We start from the raw sequence: 18,516 nt of genomic DNA on the forward strand, positions 1-18,516 counted from the left end.
AATCATGTTATATGTGAAACTGTAAGTTTGCAATTAAGCAAATAATGGCCAAATGAATCGGAGACGTCCGATTCATCAGCGTAGATATAAGGTTGTATTCATAAAAAAAAGAAAATTGAACTGGATGATTCATTCTTGGTCAATAACTTAGATGAGAAAGTAATAAAGCCCACGAAAATCAAATTTGGAATACATAAAACCCAAATAAGTCAAATCTAAGAGTAACAAAATGCAAAAGGTCAGACTCTTGGATATTTAAATCCGGGAAAATCAGGTTCATAGTCAACAGAGTCCAATGTCATTTAAACTTTAGGAAATTTAATTTTTCCCGGACAAACAACAGGGTTATTTAAAGTTAAACGAGTAAGAATTTGCTATTTTCCCCAAGTTCAGCAAAAAGTATCGCACAACCACAACCTTTATCAATAAAACAAAAAAGGGAAAATGAAGTAGAAGAGATGTTTTCAGAAGCAACGAATCTGGGTAAGTAGTGAATATTTACATTACTTGTCTTGCATTAGAATAATGAAATTTCAGAACTATAGATAAGAGCATGACAACAAGATGTGTATCAAAGTCATGTTTGTTTAGTTAGAAATGAAAGATAGCCATTAACTATGACAAAAAAATCCAAGATAAGTGCAAAGGAATTACAATATTTTGTTATCAAACTTCAGAGCCTCAATTGTTCTCAAAAATTGAAGTAAGGAATTTTTCCTACATGTTTATGGTAAAATGATACCTATGGAATACTCCTTCTGCAAAACAAAACTCCTTTTGATGGCAAACTTAAGCTTATGGGTTGCTTCCTCTTCAAACCTCTCTGGCGAGGACGAGCAGGGAGCAACCTGGAAAGGTCTTCAATGGACACATCAAGAAGAGCTTCAAAAAGTTGAACTTCTTGAACGTTCTCTTTTTTGGTTGCTGTCCGGCAACCTAGCCTCCGTATTTCCCTAAGAAACCTGATGAGCGAAAATAGCTAAGGTGAAGAGAATGTTTGTTCAAAAAGAAAAATAGAAAGAAATCGGAGCATGAAAACAAGTTGCATTGAGCCAACAGTCATGTTGCAAATCCAATCTGGTCTCATGATCTGACATGATTAACAATCGAAGTATGATAAAATCGTAGCAGGAATTGACAGGTGGTCAAATGAAAAAACAAGTAAAAATTCTGATATTGAAGAGTTTAGAGCAAGTACAAATACTAATTTTCCGGAGCAATCCCGGTGGCGGGTGGTGACCCAGAGTCTTCACTTCCCGATTCATTTGCCTCAGGATCCTGGATGTCCTCGAGAGCCATTTTTGCAGCCTCCAAGTCAATTTCTGCTTCAAAGAGCGACATTGGAAGATCAAAATCAGGAGCTCTTTCCTCTTCGAGCGTATCCTTCCTAGTCTCAAGAATGGATAAATCACGACGGTGTCGCAATTTTTGATACCAGGCTCTAACGCGGTCACAGGAAACCTCAATGCTAAGAAGCTGGCCCCGGATGTTGTTCAAGTCATCCTGGAGCCTAAAAATTTTGTTCTAAAAACCTACATATAAGGAAGTCAGAGTTTGAAAAGAATTCTTCCGGTCCCATAATGCGTTGTTTGTGTCATCCAAACGTATTTTGAGAGAAGCCTGAAGGGAATCGGAATCCTGAACCTCAACTTGTAACCTCTCTACTTCAGCCCGCAGGCAGTCATTGTCTTCTTGAAGTTTAACCACACGACGGGAAGGAGATAGGGATCGTGCAAGCTCGGCAGTAGAGGTGGCGACGACATGACCCTAAAAATAGAATGGCTAATCGAAGACATTGGGGACTTACGAATGAATTATTCAAGAAGGCAGAATGAGTACATGGAGGAACAGATTGGCTAAATGAGCCAAAGAGGATTCTAAGTTGGCAATCGATGATTTCAGATGTAGAGACGAACTCGAAGTTCCATATTTAACTGGAGGAATGTAACTCCTTTGTGATGGTTCACAAACTGGGAGAGTCAGATTCCCCTGGTGCAAACCGGCAAGTGAAGCCTTGGCTCCCTCGGACACCTTGCTAAAATCATCAGGCAGCGGATCCTAGGCAGCATCAACTCCTGTTTTCTCATCATCGTCATCAATAAAAACCACTCTGAGTTAAGCGTCTTGTTGAGTTTTGCTCCAAGCTTCCTTTAGCAAGCGTCGAGTACGCACCCTGGAACCGATTCCCACTGAGGAAATAGGGGCATCTCTTAACTTACGTTTCTGGCTAGAAGAGGCAACATTAACGATGTTCGATAGGGAGGCCTTTTGTGTATGGACTCTCCGGGGATTAGGTTTTCAAATCGGAAGATCTACAAAAAAGATGTGTTAAAAAAAGAGTGGCCGGAAGTTCGAAAGATTGAAATGCGTCTCACCATGGTTTTTGCCTCCCCATCAGTCGGATGTCATGCTCCTCCATGAGCCAATTTGAAGCGTTCAATAATGCTACCACCCATTCGAAGATCCCGACCAAGAGTTCTATCTCAAGGGGAACTACTGAGGAAAACATAATAACATCAAGGTAAGGGTGAATGAAGTATGACCCATAGTGATAATTCAAAAAGGAAAGAAAGGGAAAGATCAGTGTGAAGACTTAAGAGTAGGATTCTAAGCCTCTGGGAAAGGCTCAGGCTCAAATCGATGGAGATGGCTGGTCTGGATCATGATGAACATGTGAAGCCAACCTCGATCAAAATCATCCTCCGGGTTCACCAGGTTGCGTCTTCCCTATGGGTATAAGTGAACTAACCCTCCTCGGAAAACCCGAGGATCATATAAATGCATCATATGATCAAGGCAGAAAGGAACTCCGGCTGGATCTGCCAGAAATTGGATGCAATAATCAAGATGCCAGATTTGAGCGACTTGGCACACAAACTCGATACTGGTGGCAGAAGTCCTCAATTGTCTGAAGAATAGGAAGGTTGAAACCTATAGCAAAAGGATCAGTATAAACCATAGAAAAACCTTCTGAATGATGGTTCATCCTGGCCTCACTATCGACGGCAGCAATCACAATTTTGGGAGTGAAATTGTAATATGCACGAACTTTGGGGATGGTTTCAGCGGTGATAAACGACTCAATTTTTTCAACATTTTAGTGATGATCGACAACGCTAAAGTCAACATGATATTTAAACCCAACGGGGAGAATATCAGTAGAAGAAGAATTCAAGATGACTTCTTGACTTGTGGGTGAAATTAGAGTATTTCCAGAGCGGCGTCCAGGGGATGGAGTGTCATTATGAGAAGGAGGAGTAGACATGGTTGAAAATTTCAACGAAAAAGGAAAAGATGTGGGCAATGAAGGTTGCAAAAAAGGGAGTACTTTTTTTAAGAATGGAAAAGTTTTGATTGAGTTTGTGGTTTGATTTCTTGGCTTATTTATAACCCAAGCGGGGAAGACGAAACATTTGGTATTCAAAGGGACACAACTTCCAATAAATGGCAGCTTTATGTCAATCGTCTTGATTAAAGGGTTGTCGACATTTCGCAGTAGATACATTAACTTCAGTTTGACGGGTGCCTTTTCAAATGAATTAATGGGATGATTCGTTTTCCCGCCATTAAGTGATAGGTCTGGTAACGTTTCAATTCCATTCCCCGATATAACTTCATTACATCGGAGAGTGGGGGGGACTATCTGTATACACAACAAAATATAGCTCGACACATGGCAAAGTGGTATTGAAGCACATGGCAGAAGAAGGAGTAACATTGCAAGCTGTCTCATTTAATTCGAGTAAGAAGCCCTAGAGACTTTCAGAGCAAATCCACAAAGGTAATAGCACCGGATTATTAATGGTAGATTAACATTATATGACCGGTCCAGACGCGGAGAGAGCGTTACGTTTTAGAATTAAGACAACATTTATTACCCATTATTAGAATTTAATCGTAGCTTAAGAGCTGATATATTCGTACTATAAAAGGAGCCAAACAGCCTTGGGAAAGGACATCGAATAATAATCATTTTACACTCATTCTTTGCGATTCAGTCTTTTCAATTAGCTATCTTATTTATACTTTAGTACCGGAATAGCTCTCGTCTTCTTAGAGCCAGAGCTAATATTTGTTCAACCGGAGGAAACCCCACGAAGGATTTGCTCTAAGGATCAACCACATCCAGGCTTATTTATTCAACTAGTTTATCATACGTGCGTTGCACGTGTCAATGAATCAAAAAAATTATACAAAAAGAATAAATTAAGTAAAATGGTTATGAACGTAAGAAAAATTGCTCTTCGAAAATGTTATTCATCAAGAATACGATTGGAGTCCCATTAGGATGTCACTTGTCAATTGCCATAATACTTCGAAGAATGTACATGAATTTTTTATTAACGTGTAATTGGCTTTTCTAACAATTTATGTACGGCAGAATTTTAATTGATTCTTAAGTCCTAAATTTAGGTACATAATCCAAATAAGTAAATGTTTAATAACTATTTTTCAATAGATTTTCAAGTTCTAAATATTATGAAAATAATTAAATGACTATTTGTGTAGTGTGAACTCTATTTTCAAATGGTACAAAAAGAGAACGACATTTCGATAATCATAATTAATTTATGTAATTTGGTGCAAATACTAAGTGTAAATTAAAAAATCTATACAAAAAGAAAAAAAATTAGGTAAAATAACGTTAAAAATTGTTCTCATAGATATTAAAATTATGTTATTCATCAAAAATACAATTGGAGTACCATTAGGATGTCTCTTGCCAATTGTCATACTACTTCAAAGAATGTATACAAATTTTTTACCAACGTTTAATTAGCTTTTTGAACAATTTATTTAAGGAAATTTTTTAATTGATTTCTAGGTCCTAAATTTTAGGTACATAATCCAAATAAGAAAATAAAAATAATTAAATGAATATTTTATTAGTGTGAAATCTATTTTCAAAGGGTCAATAAGAGGAACGACATTTCGCTCATACTAAATTAATGTAATCTGGTACAAATACTAAGTATAAATGAAAGTGTTCTTCAAAAATATTTCTCATAGATACTTAAAAAAATATATGTTATTCATCAAGAATACAATTGGAGTACCATTAGGGTGTCACTTGCCAATTGCCATACTACTTCAAAGAATGTATACGAATTTTGTACTAACATTTCGTTGGCTTTTTTAACAATTTTATTTAAGGCAAAATTAATTCAATTTAAAAAGCAAAAGGCACGTGTTTGCTCCCATATTTTGTGTAATTTATCAACTAAAAGAGGCAAAAAAAGAAGATGAGCGTAAAAAGGAAAAAAAGAAAATGTTGGTAATACATGACTTCTTTTTACATGTATATAGTGAACTTTTTTCATAATTGTCGATTTCCGGTGCCGCCTCACCCAGTATAACAAAATATCGTAATTGTTATGACATGAGATTACAAAATAAAATCTAATAACTTCAGTGAAATAATCTTCATAGTTAAAACTAAATGCGAAGACAGAATTTAAGTTCTTTACTACGTCTTATCAGTCATCTACTACAAACTCTTTTATTTGTGAAGAACACTGAAACAAAGTGAAATTGAAATCATGTCAGTTGCATACATAAAAGATGATAAGGAAAGATTGAAATAAAAAAGCACCATATTTGTCACCTTTTTTCAATAGCATCACACCTTATTTTTCTACTGCACACTATTTTAATTCCTTAAACTTGTCCCCATGCTTTGAAAGTGCTCTATATTACCTGATATAGAGTATGACTTAGCTCTCGCCTTGCGGTATGTACTTGCTGTTCCAAAGCAAAATTGTATAGCCTCAAACCGTCCCACTCCTACAAGAAAAATATAAACCTAAGATTTTAGACCTATCAATAAAAAGATAGTGAGTTTTATATAACTATAAAGAAACTAAAAAGAAATCTAACATTGCAGGTACACGTTTGAGTCCAACTATCATTAGGTAACCTGAAGAGAGATACGTGAACAAAACCTTCAAAACATGAAAAAATTAGGTTTGAGGAAAATAGTTGTGCAATTCAAATAAGGAGATTTTATATAAGGTACAAAGAAAAAAGCTTTAAACATGCCTATAGCTACAATAAACTGCAAAATATACGATAAGTATACAATCAATTATGAAGTTTATTATGTAAACTACTTGTCAGTTTGAAACTTGCCCGACAAGAGGTTTATGCGGTGCAAAAAAAAACAACAAAACAGTTACCGAGACCCTAAGCAAACAACAAATAAGCCATTAAATAGTTCTAATGCTACACCATTAAATAATTCAAATGCTTCGCGATTAGATAATTCAAAACCCAAAGCTTAGAAAGTCATAATCAAAACATTACTAAATAATGATCATAAATTTTGTAAATATTTAGCAAAAAAAAAAAATGCAATAAGTACAATAGATAGGAGTTTCAATTAAAAGATTAAATTGAAAACGTTAATGAGAATTGAATGCATGGAAAGGCTGAATTTCTCCATAATTTCAGGGTGTAAGACGTAACGGAGTTATCATCATCGACCCACCCGTCTACGATGAGCCTATTCGTTGCTTTCTTTCATTGCAGAATCGCGTAGAAAAATCCTTCTTAACATTTTTTTTTCTGCCAAAAAAGAGTAAAAGATTGTGAATCGAATTGCAAATATATATAAAAGTCAAAGATAAAACGGCAAATAGCTAGGCAAAGAGGTGGTTATAGGAATTCTTATTCATGTGAGATTGTTATAGCTTTAGGACTTCAACAATTTTATAACAAAAATAAGAAATAATACTGTGAACGTTCGGCCGTTTAGGGTTATTGATGACTGACTAATTTAATGACAAATAAAAGGACTCCTAAACCTAAGAGGATCGCAAAGTACTAAATAATTTTTAATAATAAATAAAATCAGTGACCAATATTCTAGTTGATTTAATAGTCCAAAATATTAGGGAATATAGGGACTCATTCAAGTCTATCCATGAATTTCTTTGGACGTACAAAGCAAATTTCTTTTTGTTTTTTGATGAAGTAGATTGTTATTGGAATTAATTGTGATGATAATTAATGTTTGTTTTTTATTTGGACTCCACTAAAATAAAATTATGTGGCATTATTATGTTTCCAAAAATAAAAATTGTCAAAGTGAAAAACGACTCAAAAAACAAGTGGCTTTCCAATGCCAAAGTAAAAGAGGATTCCAAAAATAAAAGTGAGTTTTTTGACTTTTCCAAAAAACAAAATAGTGAAATATTATAAAGATGATATGAATAATAATTTGAGAAAAATAGTAAATGACAATTTTGTCTATTGTAAAGTCTTTTAACGAAGTGCAAAAAGTTCAAACAACATTTCTAAGGCCCTTCGTGCTTTTGATATAATACTAGTCTCTATGTTCGTGCTTTGCACGAATATATCTTGCTTCAATATTGTGAATATTTTGAGTCTAACTACTGAATGCCACACTATTTACTATTCCATCAATATCAAATCTTAGTTTTCTTTTTGTCATATTTTAGGTTGAGGATCCTGAATGTAATAATCTAAAAGAATTGAATAGTATTTTCTTGCTTCATTATCTATCGAGTTTGTATTGAAATGCTTATTGAGGATAGTTTGATCGACCGACGCTACATTAGTTTAAAATTGTCTTTTATAGTAGTACTCTAAGTGTTACTATTGTTAAGTTAGAATTCCCGTATTTCATAATTTAAAAAAAGATAAAATAAAAAGTCGATTGTCAGACATAAATATTTCTACTTGATTGTTTATTTGATCAAAGGTGTAGTGTGATGATTGTAAGAAAGTAATAATCTGCTTGCATTAATTTTTGTCAACTTGTGTATATATACAAAGATCCTAGGCTATAATGAAGGTAACTAAATATACACCTAATTATAATGGTAACTAAATATTCTTCTAATACATTTACATCAATAAAGATGGTAGCTAAATATTTACATATTCTAACACACCCCCGTAGTCGAAGCGGGAGGTTTGAGGACGCTTAGGCTATCGCGAAAATCTTCAAATAGAACCAAGGGAAGACCTTTAGTAAATATATCCGCGATCTAATAGCGCGATGGGACATGTAGGACACGTACATGACCACGAGCAACTTGTTCACGGACGAAGTGAATATCCATCTCGATATGCTTAGTGCGTTGATGTTGAACAGGATTGCCAGATAGATATATGGCACTAAGCACAGTACACCAACGTAGCCTTTCGTATTGGACAATGAAGTTCTAGAAGCAGATTGCGTAGCCAACAAGACTCGGCAACAACATTGGCTACCCCTCGATATTCGGCCTCCGCACTAGATCGAGACATGGTGGCCTGCCGCTTGGCGGACCAAGAAATGAGATTATCACCAAGAAAGACACAATAACAAGCAGTCGAACGCCTGGTATCCGGACAACTACCCCAATCTGCATCCGTATACGAAATGAGAGTGGTGGGTTTAGATGGATAAAGATGCAAGCCATGATCATGGGTGCCCTTAATATAGCGCACAATACGTTTGAGATCATTCATGTGGACCTCCATCAGGTTATGCATGAATAGACAAATCTGTTGCACAGCATACGAAATGTCTGGTCTCATGAACGTGAGATATTGCAGTGCACCTACCAGGCTGCGATAAAGTGAAGGATCCTTAAACGGTGAGGTAGAGGTGGCACTTAACTTCGGTTTGGTGTCAACTGGAGTGGCACTTGGCCTACAAAACGACATGCTAGCTCGTTCTATGATCTCTTCGGCGTACTTCTTTTGAGATAAAAATAAACCACCTGCATAACGAGTATCTGCTATTCCCAAGAAATAACTGAGTGGTCCCAAATCCTTGATAGCAAATTCAGAGTTGAGAAGTGTCATGATGGACTTGCGAAGATCATCAGAGGAGGTAGTTAAGATGATATCATCCACATACAAAAGAAGATACGCCATATCAATACCTTTTCGGTAGATGAATAGAGAATGATCAGACTTGCTGTGGGTGAAACCAATACTAGAAACATAGTCAGCAAATCGTTTGTACCAGGCCCGGGGAGCTTGCTTGAGGCCATATAAGGACTTCTTTAGTAAGCAGACATAGTTAGGATGTGTGGGGTCTCGGAAACCCACGGGTTGATGCATGTAGACAGTTTCCTCAAGTTCACCATGTAAGAAAGCATTTTTCACATCAAGTTGGTGAATAGGACAAGCATTAGAGAGATCTAGACTGAGAACAGTGTGGATGGTAGCCGATTTCACCACCGGGCTAAAAGTATCACCACAATCCACGCCAACCTGTTGAGTTTTGCCATCACCTACAAGTCGGGTTTTATGCCTCTCAAAGGAACCGTCAGAGTGTTCTTTATGTCTAAAAATCCACATAGACCGAATAACATGCACATTAGGTGGGCGAGGCACTAACTCCCACGTCTTATTTTTAATAAGAGCCTTATATTCATTTTGCATAGCCATTTTCCAATTCGGGTCACGTAAGGTAGACACGAGGTTACGAGGAAGGGAAGATTTGGACGCATGAGTGATGAAGCTGTATTTTGGGTTAGGATTGACAATACCATGTTAACTCCTAGTGATCGGTTTTTGCATTGGGAGAGGATAGTAGACTGTGGCGCACGTGGGCTGGCGGTAGCAGCTGAGGGTGAGGCAGACGTGGCCGTGGGTGGTGGGCTGTTAGGACCAGTGGGCAGCGGAGTATGGTCGCTGGAAGGTGGGCTGGTTTGCGAGGCTAAGTGGTGGATTACATAAGGAGAGGGTCCATCATCCAGAAAGTCATAATGGTGACGATATAAGGGAGTATGTAGCTTAGCAAAAGGAAATTGGGTTTCATCAAACATGACATGACGACTTATGATGATTTTCTTGGATGATAAATCATAACATTTGTAACCACGATGATAGGATGGATAGCCTAAGAACACACATGGGGTGGAACGGGCTTGAAGCTTGTTAATGGTATTAGATGGGATGGGGGTAACATAGGCAACCGAACACCCGAAGATGAGAATAGGATGGGTCTTTGTGATAGAGTACTTTAAGAGGAGATTGATAGGCTAATCCTTTATGAGGAAGAATGTTGAGGAGGTAGGTGGCTATTTGTAATGCATGATGCCAAAACGAAAGAGGTAAAAATGCATCAGTGAGTAAAGTACGAACCATGTTGTTTATTGTTTGAATTTTTCTTTCGGCCTTTCCATTTTGTGATGACGTATGAGGAAAGGATAGGCAAAAAGACAAGCCATTAGATTTACAAAACTCCCAGAATGGACCGTTATCAAATTCCCGACCATTATCACATTGAATGTTCTTTATTTCCCGTTCAAATTGAGTGAGAATGAAATTTCGAAAGACTAAGAAAGTGGGTAACGTTTGAGACTTAGTTGATAAGGGAAATGTCCACAAAAAATTAGAGTAATCATCCAAGAGCAAAACATAATATTTGTGGTCTGAAGATCTCAAAACGGGAGATGTCCAAAGATCATTATGGATAATATCAAACGGCATACATGTTTGTGAATGAGATGCAATAAATGGCAATTTAATCTGTTTTCCAAGCGAATGACAAACATGAGACTTAATTGGTCCATTACATTTAATGAATTTATTTAGCCTAAGAGAGTCGAAAACAGGTGCTCCCAGATGAGCCAAGCGATCATGCCACATAGATGAAGTTAAAGTTGTAAAAGACAATGGTGGTGTGGTGGTGATGGGATAAAGCTCGCCCCGACTATCCCATCTCATTAGACGCATCCCCGTCCGGTAATCCTTCACAAAAAAACCAAAAGGATCAAATTCAACAGAAACTGAGTTATTTGTAGTGAATTTTCGAACTGAGACTAGGTTCTTGATAAGATGAGGAGCATGAAGAACATTTTTTAAAGCTAAAGGTGGGTTGGGGGGAGCTAAGTTGGTATGATCATAACCACGAATTGGAATTGAATGACCATTTCCGACAATTATACCATGATTATTGCTCAAATTAAAATAAGACGAGAGGTTACCTTGCGCGGATGTCATATGAGAAGTGGTTGCGGTATCCATGTACCAATTTGCATCCGAAGGAGTGAGCCCAAGTGTGTGCATCACTGCCTCGATATCGGTTGGAGTGGGCAGAACGTCAGTAGAGTAAGCTTGTGGTGGACGTGGCCCAAGTATGTCAGCCTGCCTCTGTTGAGTGTTGGTCCTTGGCCGTGGAGTGGTTAGATACGGACAAGGAGGCACAGGCCACGGCATGAAGGGCCACTGCCATTGCTGTGCATTCCCCATCCAAGGTTGCTGCCACTGTTGCTGCTGGTCGTGGTGCTGCTGCATCCACCACCGAAACCACCACTGTTTCGGTTGCAGCTGCCCCTATTGCCACCGCCTCTTCCACGGTTCTTTCCACCATTGTTGCTTCGGTTTTGATGCCTTTTACCACTGTTATTCTGACGATTTGGGTGGTTATTTCCAGAAGAGGGATTATCGTCGTAATCCCGAGCAATCATGGCATTAGTGGATCTCGTGGCAAGCTATTTGGCAAAGCCTGTTTCTTCAAGAATGAGCGTGGAACGGGCTTGATATAAGAGAGGAAGAGGATTGCCTTGACGGATGAGTGTACCCACCTCCTTATAGGCGTCAGTGAGTCCGGCTACCATTTGAAGGACGAGGCGGTTGTTGGAGACTGAAGCACCGACGTTCTTGAGTTGATCGTAAAGAATCTTGAGTCGTTGACAATACGCGGAAGCATTAGGGAAGTCCTCCATATTAGTGTGAGAAAATTCATGCTCAAGAGTGACGGCTCGAGAATTTTTGTTGTCTTGGAATATGTCACGCAGCCTATTCCAAGTTTCCATGGCTGTGGAGTCGGGTTCAAGGATAGTATGCAATAGGTCAGTAGAGATGGTGGCATAAATCCATTGAAGAACTGTGGCATTAAGAGTCAACCATAACTCTTTTTCAGCATTGGTTTTGGGCACCTTTTCTTTCCCGGACTCCGGTGGAATGATATGGTGGAGGACTCTGTAGGATTTGGCGTGGATTTTGAAGAGTTTCGCCCATGTCCCATATTGGACGTTTTCCATTTGAAGAGTAATAAAGATGTGATTTTTGATGTTGGAGACAGTCAAAGCTGGGTGGAAGAAGGACTTGGTGGAGTCAGATGAGGAGGAATCAGTCATGGTGGCTGATTGTAGGAGAAAGATGATGAGGTTGACACAGAGATGGAGGAAGAGAGAGAGGAGCAGAATCGTGCCCTAGTCTGATACCATGTAAGAAGGTAATAATCTGCTTGCATTAATCTTTGTCAACTCGTGTATATATACAAATATTCTAGGTTATAATGAAGGTAACTAAATATACACCTAACCATAATGGTAACTAAATATTCTTCTAATATATTTACATCAATAAAGATGGTAACTAAATATTTACATATTCTAACAATGATAAATGTGATTGAACTTACAATTATATATAGCGCTTATGGCTGAGTTACCCGACACATATCTTCAAATTTTTTTTAATTGGACTAATGAGATTGTTTTTCATCTATACAGATTACACGTGTCCTTAATTTTATTTTACATACACTAAAAATATTATCTTAGTATTATTTTTCTTGAGTTTGCTAACTTTTTAAAATTCAAAAAATTAATTATTTTTGTTGAAATCAGGTAACTAATAATAAGTAAGTAGGAGTCTTTGTCTTCTAATAACTTAATTTTTCTTTTTATTTTTTTTTAAAAGAAAGAAAGTAAGGGAGTACATTGGGTTGTAGAAGGATTTTAATTTTTAGTTGAATTCGAAGTCCTAGATATTAGGGGAAAATTAATATTACAATTTTATCCAATATGAAATTATTATTTAGAGAAAATATCAACTTAAAAGGGTATAAAAGTCGTTCAATATTTAAAGAATATTTTGGTCAACTAACATTTATATTCATGCTTTTAAAATAAATATAGATCATAGATTATTTAACCTTCAATATATTTTTACCTGACAGATTATAATGATTAACATTGATTTTATTTCATTCATTCATAACAAAACAAGTTACGAAACCTTTAAACCACAAATAAATTCAACAGTTCTCTTTTTAGGGTAAACAATAAATTGATGGATTATTTCTATGTCGGGGGATTGCAGGACTATGCCGAGTTCGGATCCTCTGAAGCTGCAAATTTATCTATATGAAGGGTCCATACTCCTTGTTGAGATATTCCCATAATGCAAAGAAGTTTTTTTTTCAGCCTCGAGATGAATATCAATGTTAAAGTCACCTATGAATCCGCCAAGACTTGCCTGCTTGAATGCTGTCCTCGACAGTCGACGACGACATGGAATAATATGTCATATTCACTCAGTTTTACGGTCCATTATCTACTACTTCACCTGAGAGTTCGAGCTTGTATAATGGTATGTAACGTATCATCTCTAAGAGCTGAAATCTTACTCATGACAAAACTTAATAAGTACTAACAAAAGACTAGATTTGACAATATTGGCAATAGTACTATTGATCCCCACCTCGCTAAACTTCTTGCAAGTTCGTCTAGAAAATGACAAAAATAGTCCTTTATGTTTGAGGGTAAATTTAAAATAATTTATACGAGCAGTTTTGGTCCTTTAAGCTGGTAAAAAGCAAGCACTTTTGATATATGTCAAATGTTTCATTAACAAAAGTGGACTGTGAAAGTCTCCAAACCCAGCAGCACCAAAAATCAGAAATATACCAAATTTATCATAAATTACTACATCATAGAAAATGCACCGGATACTAGAAATAGCATAAGATTGCAAAAGCTGCACATCTAAATGGTAATTGTGAGAAGAAAGATTTAACGAGAAGCAACATGAAAGGTCTATCAGATTTGGTGACATCAAAAGTCTGTAAGATTAAATGGTAACTGTAAGAAAAAAGTTTAACCAGAAACAACATGATAGGTCTATCAGATTACAGAACCTGCAGCACCAAAAATCAGAAATAAACCAAATATATCATAGATTAATACACCTCAGAAAATGCACCAGATACTAGAAATAGATCAAAATAGCAAAAAATTGCAAAGGCTACACATCTAAATGTGAGTTTTCATTTTTTTTTTTTTTTAATATTTACCGTTAAATCTAATAGCCATATATAATTTGTTAAATATTTGACGGTGACAAACTTAAAAAACCAAAGCTATTAAAAATATATATTTAAGGAACTAAATTAAAACTACCCTAACATAAGGTCCATTTTGTTATTTTCTCCAAATTCATCAATGACATGCTTAGATTGTCAATGATTATGTATACATGGAGGTGAAAATAGAAGAGGTGAAGTTAATTTTTTTTTGGGAGGAATTAGGATATTATGCTCTTGTCTATATTACATTGTAATTAATGATGTTCCAACAATTCAAGTAACTAAACTATCACATAGTTATTTCAGAACATATACCATCCTAGCTGTTTATGTGAATTGAAATTGACCATCAAAACATAACTACTGTTCAAGAGCACGAGTTGGAATCATATCTTTGAAATCCTAAAATGTCGCATGTTCATGCATTTAATTTTAAGCCTCGTGTAAAGTGTTGTGCTTAATTGACTATTGAAAAAAGAGACAGTATAACGTTTGAAGATCAACTCTGTAACAGATACTCTTTTCGTCCCATTTTAACTATATATATCACTTTAGATTAAAAGAATTATCACTTTAGAAATTCATGACTAAACTAAAATTGTTTCCAACTTGGAAACTATACCCTTAACATTAAAGAAGTAATTCATTTTAATATTGCTCAATTTTTAAAAAGCATCTTCTCTTATTAATAAATAGCGATAACTTAGTAAACTATATCTTATATCTATAAAAAAAAATTAATAGACGTGTGAAAAGAACTAAAACAAAAGTTAAAATAGGACAGCTGAAATATTGGTTTAGGGCTTTAGGCTGAGAGATGTTGTAGGATCTTAACCAGAGGCGGATTCACCCTTTAGGGTGGAGGTGGCATGACACCCTCTAGATTAATAATTTTTTTTATATACCTATGTTGTAATTTGCTTAAACTAAGTTAAATATTTGATCCTGCCACCCCCAGTCGCAAATTAAACAAAGATCCCATGACCGGTAGACACAAGTTTGAATCTATCTTGAACATTTTCGACTCTCGTTTTTCTTTGTGCTTTTTAGCTCCTTTGTACCAGTAATTCTCTTTTCGGCTCTCCCAATTTTCTATTTATCTTTTTATTATTTATATTGTCTTTCCTCTATTGTATTATTTTATATGTGATCTCTAGCGAGAACACACAAATAGAAACTTCAAAATCCCTTAAATTAAGCATTTTTCTTAATCTCAAATCTGTGAATATTTAAATCGAAAAACTTGGGTTTCAATGGGAATTTTGAATTGAGATCAAAATTCAATTTATTTTTATTTATTATAATTTCTTTTGTTTATTACTCCCTCCGTTCATGTTTACTTGTCTATATTTGACTTGGGACACTCTTAATAAGCAATAAATAAAATGAGAAATGAACAGGAGTACTTAATAATAAGGGTAAAATAAGTATAAAATGGTAAATTATGTCTTGGTTTTTCAAACTACACAACTTACGAGTAAAAGTGAACATATATTTTTACTATAGTGGACAAATAAAAATGGACGGAGGGAGTGTATTATAAAAAATTGTGCTATTCTATAATTGTTAAATTCAATTTAATTCACTTTACTACTTAAATTGTGATGGAAATTTTGTAAGCATTGCTTAGAAAAAACATGAAATTTATGATTTATTTTTGAGAACTTGTAGTTATCTAATTCTACATTTACTTATGGGGTGTAACTACCTATTGAAGAGTTTTTCTATTATTTTTCTTATTTTGATTGATGTAATTCTCTTATTGAAGATGCTATTTTACTTGTGCAAGTTCATTTTTTAATATACATAAACAATGCAAGTCCCTTGGTGAAAATGTTAATTTTACCTTGTTGTTAATGGGTGTGATTCCTTGTTTAAGATGTTAATTATGTTCGTTTCTTGATTTTTGAGATGTAATTTTCATATTTGCAAATAAAAAAAGACATATTAAGTTGATCCGAATAAATTAAAAAGAAATGGACCCGACCCAACACGTTCCTAACAAGATGTATATTAAAGAAAATTATGACACTCAGCACGTTTAAATCCTAAATCCGCCTCTGATCTTAACGATCTCACTAAAGACACGTAATCTTTCTTATTTCAACTTAGAATCCTCAAGCGGCAAAATAGTGTCCAAGAGTCACTTTCTGAGAAAACGCGTATATAATCATAATTCATTATCCAAAATGAATAAATACTAAAAGTTATCAACTCTAGGTTGAGCTTCTAGTGAAAAAAGTCAACCTTAGTAAAATTTTGAAACGCTAACTAAAGGGAAAAGTACGTGTATATATATATATATATATATATTAACGAAAAATATTTACGAAATGTGACGATAGTTTTCTATTTATAAAACATAACATTACAAACCCTATACAAAATATGTTTTTTTAAAAGTATTTTTTATTTTTAAAAAAATTATATTTTTATTTTTAAACAAATTATTTTTTTACTTTTTATAAAAAATATTTTTTTTCGCTCAAAAATTTGTGTATGAAAGTTGTATGAAATGTGTATATCTCGCTCAAGGCTTAAAAAGTTCGTTCAAAATTTAGTGTATGAAAACGGTATGAAATGTGTAGATCTCGTTCAAGGCTTAAAAAATCCACTCAAAATTGTGTGTATGAAGAAATATAAAATTTGTATCTCGCTCAAGGCTTAAAATTTCTCTCACATTTTCGTGTATAAAGTTCATGTTAGATTTCTGTAAAATTAATATAACTACAACAACATTGTATACAACTTTGATACAACATTCAAGGCTTAAAATAATCGCTCAAATTTTTGTGTATGAAATGTATATATCTTGCTCACGGCTTAAAATGTTTGCTCAAATTCCGTGTATGAAAAACGTGTGAAATGTGTATATCTCGATCTAGGCTTAAACATTACCCTCAAAATTTTATGTATGAGACTGGTATGAAATGTGTATATCTCGCTCAAGACTTAGAATTTCATTCACATTTTTCATATATAAAATTCATATTAGGTTTCTGGAAAATTAATACAACAACAACATTGTAACAACTTTCATATAATATTCACGACTTAAAGTTTTCACTCACAATTTTGTATGAAAATGATATTAATAATTTCGCTCACACATCCACATTTCATACAGCTTTTATACACAAAAGGTTGAGGTAATTTTTTAAACCTTTGAGCAAATTTTTTTTTAATTTTTAAAATAATTTTTTAAGAAAATATAAAAAAAAATTAAAAAAAATTAAAAATATTTTTTGAAAAAAAATAAAAAACAAAAAATATATGAAAATCTATCATGTTTCGTAAAATATCGTTATGTTTTATAAATAAGGAAAACTGTCTATATATTTTGTAATAAAGAATCTTAATTATAAGTAGGTACCCTATGTCATTTTCCCTTAACTAAAAGCTATCGTGTCACTCTATGCGCCTTGATATTAGGGAAATTTTCAAACATATACAACCCAACATAAAATTTAGCGCTACATAATCATATTTTCAATTTATACAATATTATTTGGGGGAAAGCATTATACATAATGTATCAACCTTGTATAAAAGTGCATAATAGTGTATAAAAGGTGTTTATACATAAATATGGGCAATTTGCACGATTGTCCTTACTCAGGAGTGGTCTTTAATTTTTGCCTTTCGCCTAAAAACTCATGAGTTCCGGGTTCGAACCCCCGCTCAGTCAAAAACTTTTTTAAAAAAATCGCAAGGTAAAATTTGGATTCGCAAGGCAGAATTTACTTGTTAAACTCTTCCTTAAGGCAAAGTTTGCCTTAAGGTATCAAACTCTCCCTTAAGGCAGCGTTTGCACCTTATAAGGCAAAGTTTGCTACCTTAAGGCAGAGTTTGCATTCAGGCATAAGGCAAACTCTATCTTAAGGTAGAGTCTGAATCCAAAACTTTGTCTTGCGATTTTTTTAAAAAAAAAAATGACTGAGAGGGGGTTCGAACCCCGAACCCATGAGTTTTTACGAGAAGAGCAAAAATTAAAGTCTAACAATTTGAGGGGATAAATGAAAGACCAGTGCCTTTGAAGGGAAATCTGCACAAAAAAATGCATAAACATGGGCTAATCTGGGTAACAAACTCAAAATATGGGCTACACGAAGCGTAAATACTTTCTCCCAGTAGACATAAAACGTAATTTTCCCTTGATAGTTCGCAGGAATGCCCTTATTTTGTGGTCTTTAATTTTTGTCCTTCGCTAGAACCTCTTGATTTCGAGTTCGAACCCCCGCTCAGTCCAAACTTTTAAAAAAAATTGCAAGGTAGAGTTTGGATTGCAACTCTACCTTCAGGCAGAGTTCGAAACTGTACCTTAAGGTAGAGTTTGCAGTCAAACTCTACCTGATCAGGCAGAGTTTGACGACCTGAAAGCAAATTTCTGCCTCAAGGCCTCACTTTGGCCCAAATAGGCCTAACTTTGCTACAAAACTCTGCCTTGCGAAATT

The 18,516-nt window shown here is 35.1% G+C and overlaps 2 protein-coding genes across 2 annotated transcripts; both read right to left on the reverse strand.

Moving 5' to 3' along the window:
• Positions 1–8,142: 8,142 nt before the first annotated feature.
• On the reverse strand, positions 8,143–9,408 carry LOC132624309 (uncharacterized mitochondrial protein AtMg00810-like). Its single transcript, XM_060339109.1, has one exon. The coding sequence runs from the start codon at positions 9,406–9,408 to the stop codon at positions 8,143–8,145; it is 1,266 nt and encodes a 421-aa protein (XP_060195092.1).
• A 2,051-nt stretch (positions 9,409–11,459) lies between these two features.
• On the reverse strand, positions 11,460–12,107 carry LOC132624310 (uncharacterized). Its single transcript, XM_060339110.1, has one exon. The coding sequence runs from the start codon at positions 12,105–12,107 to the stop codon at positions 11,460–11,462; it is 648 nt and encodes a 215-aa protein (XP_060195093.1).
• Positions 12,108–18,516: the final 6,409 nt, after the last annotated feature.

The sequence above is a fragment of the Lycium barbarum genome, chromosome 12 (genome assembly GCF_019175385.1).
Source record: "Lycium barbarum isolate Lr01 chromosome 12, ASM1917538v2, whole genome shotgun sequence".
NCBI lineage: Eukaryota > Viridiplantae > Streptophyta > Magnoliopsida > Solanales > Solanaceae > Lycium > Lycium barbarum.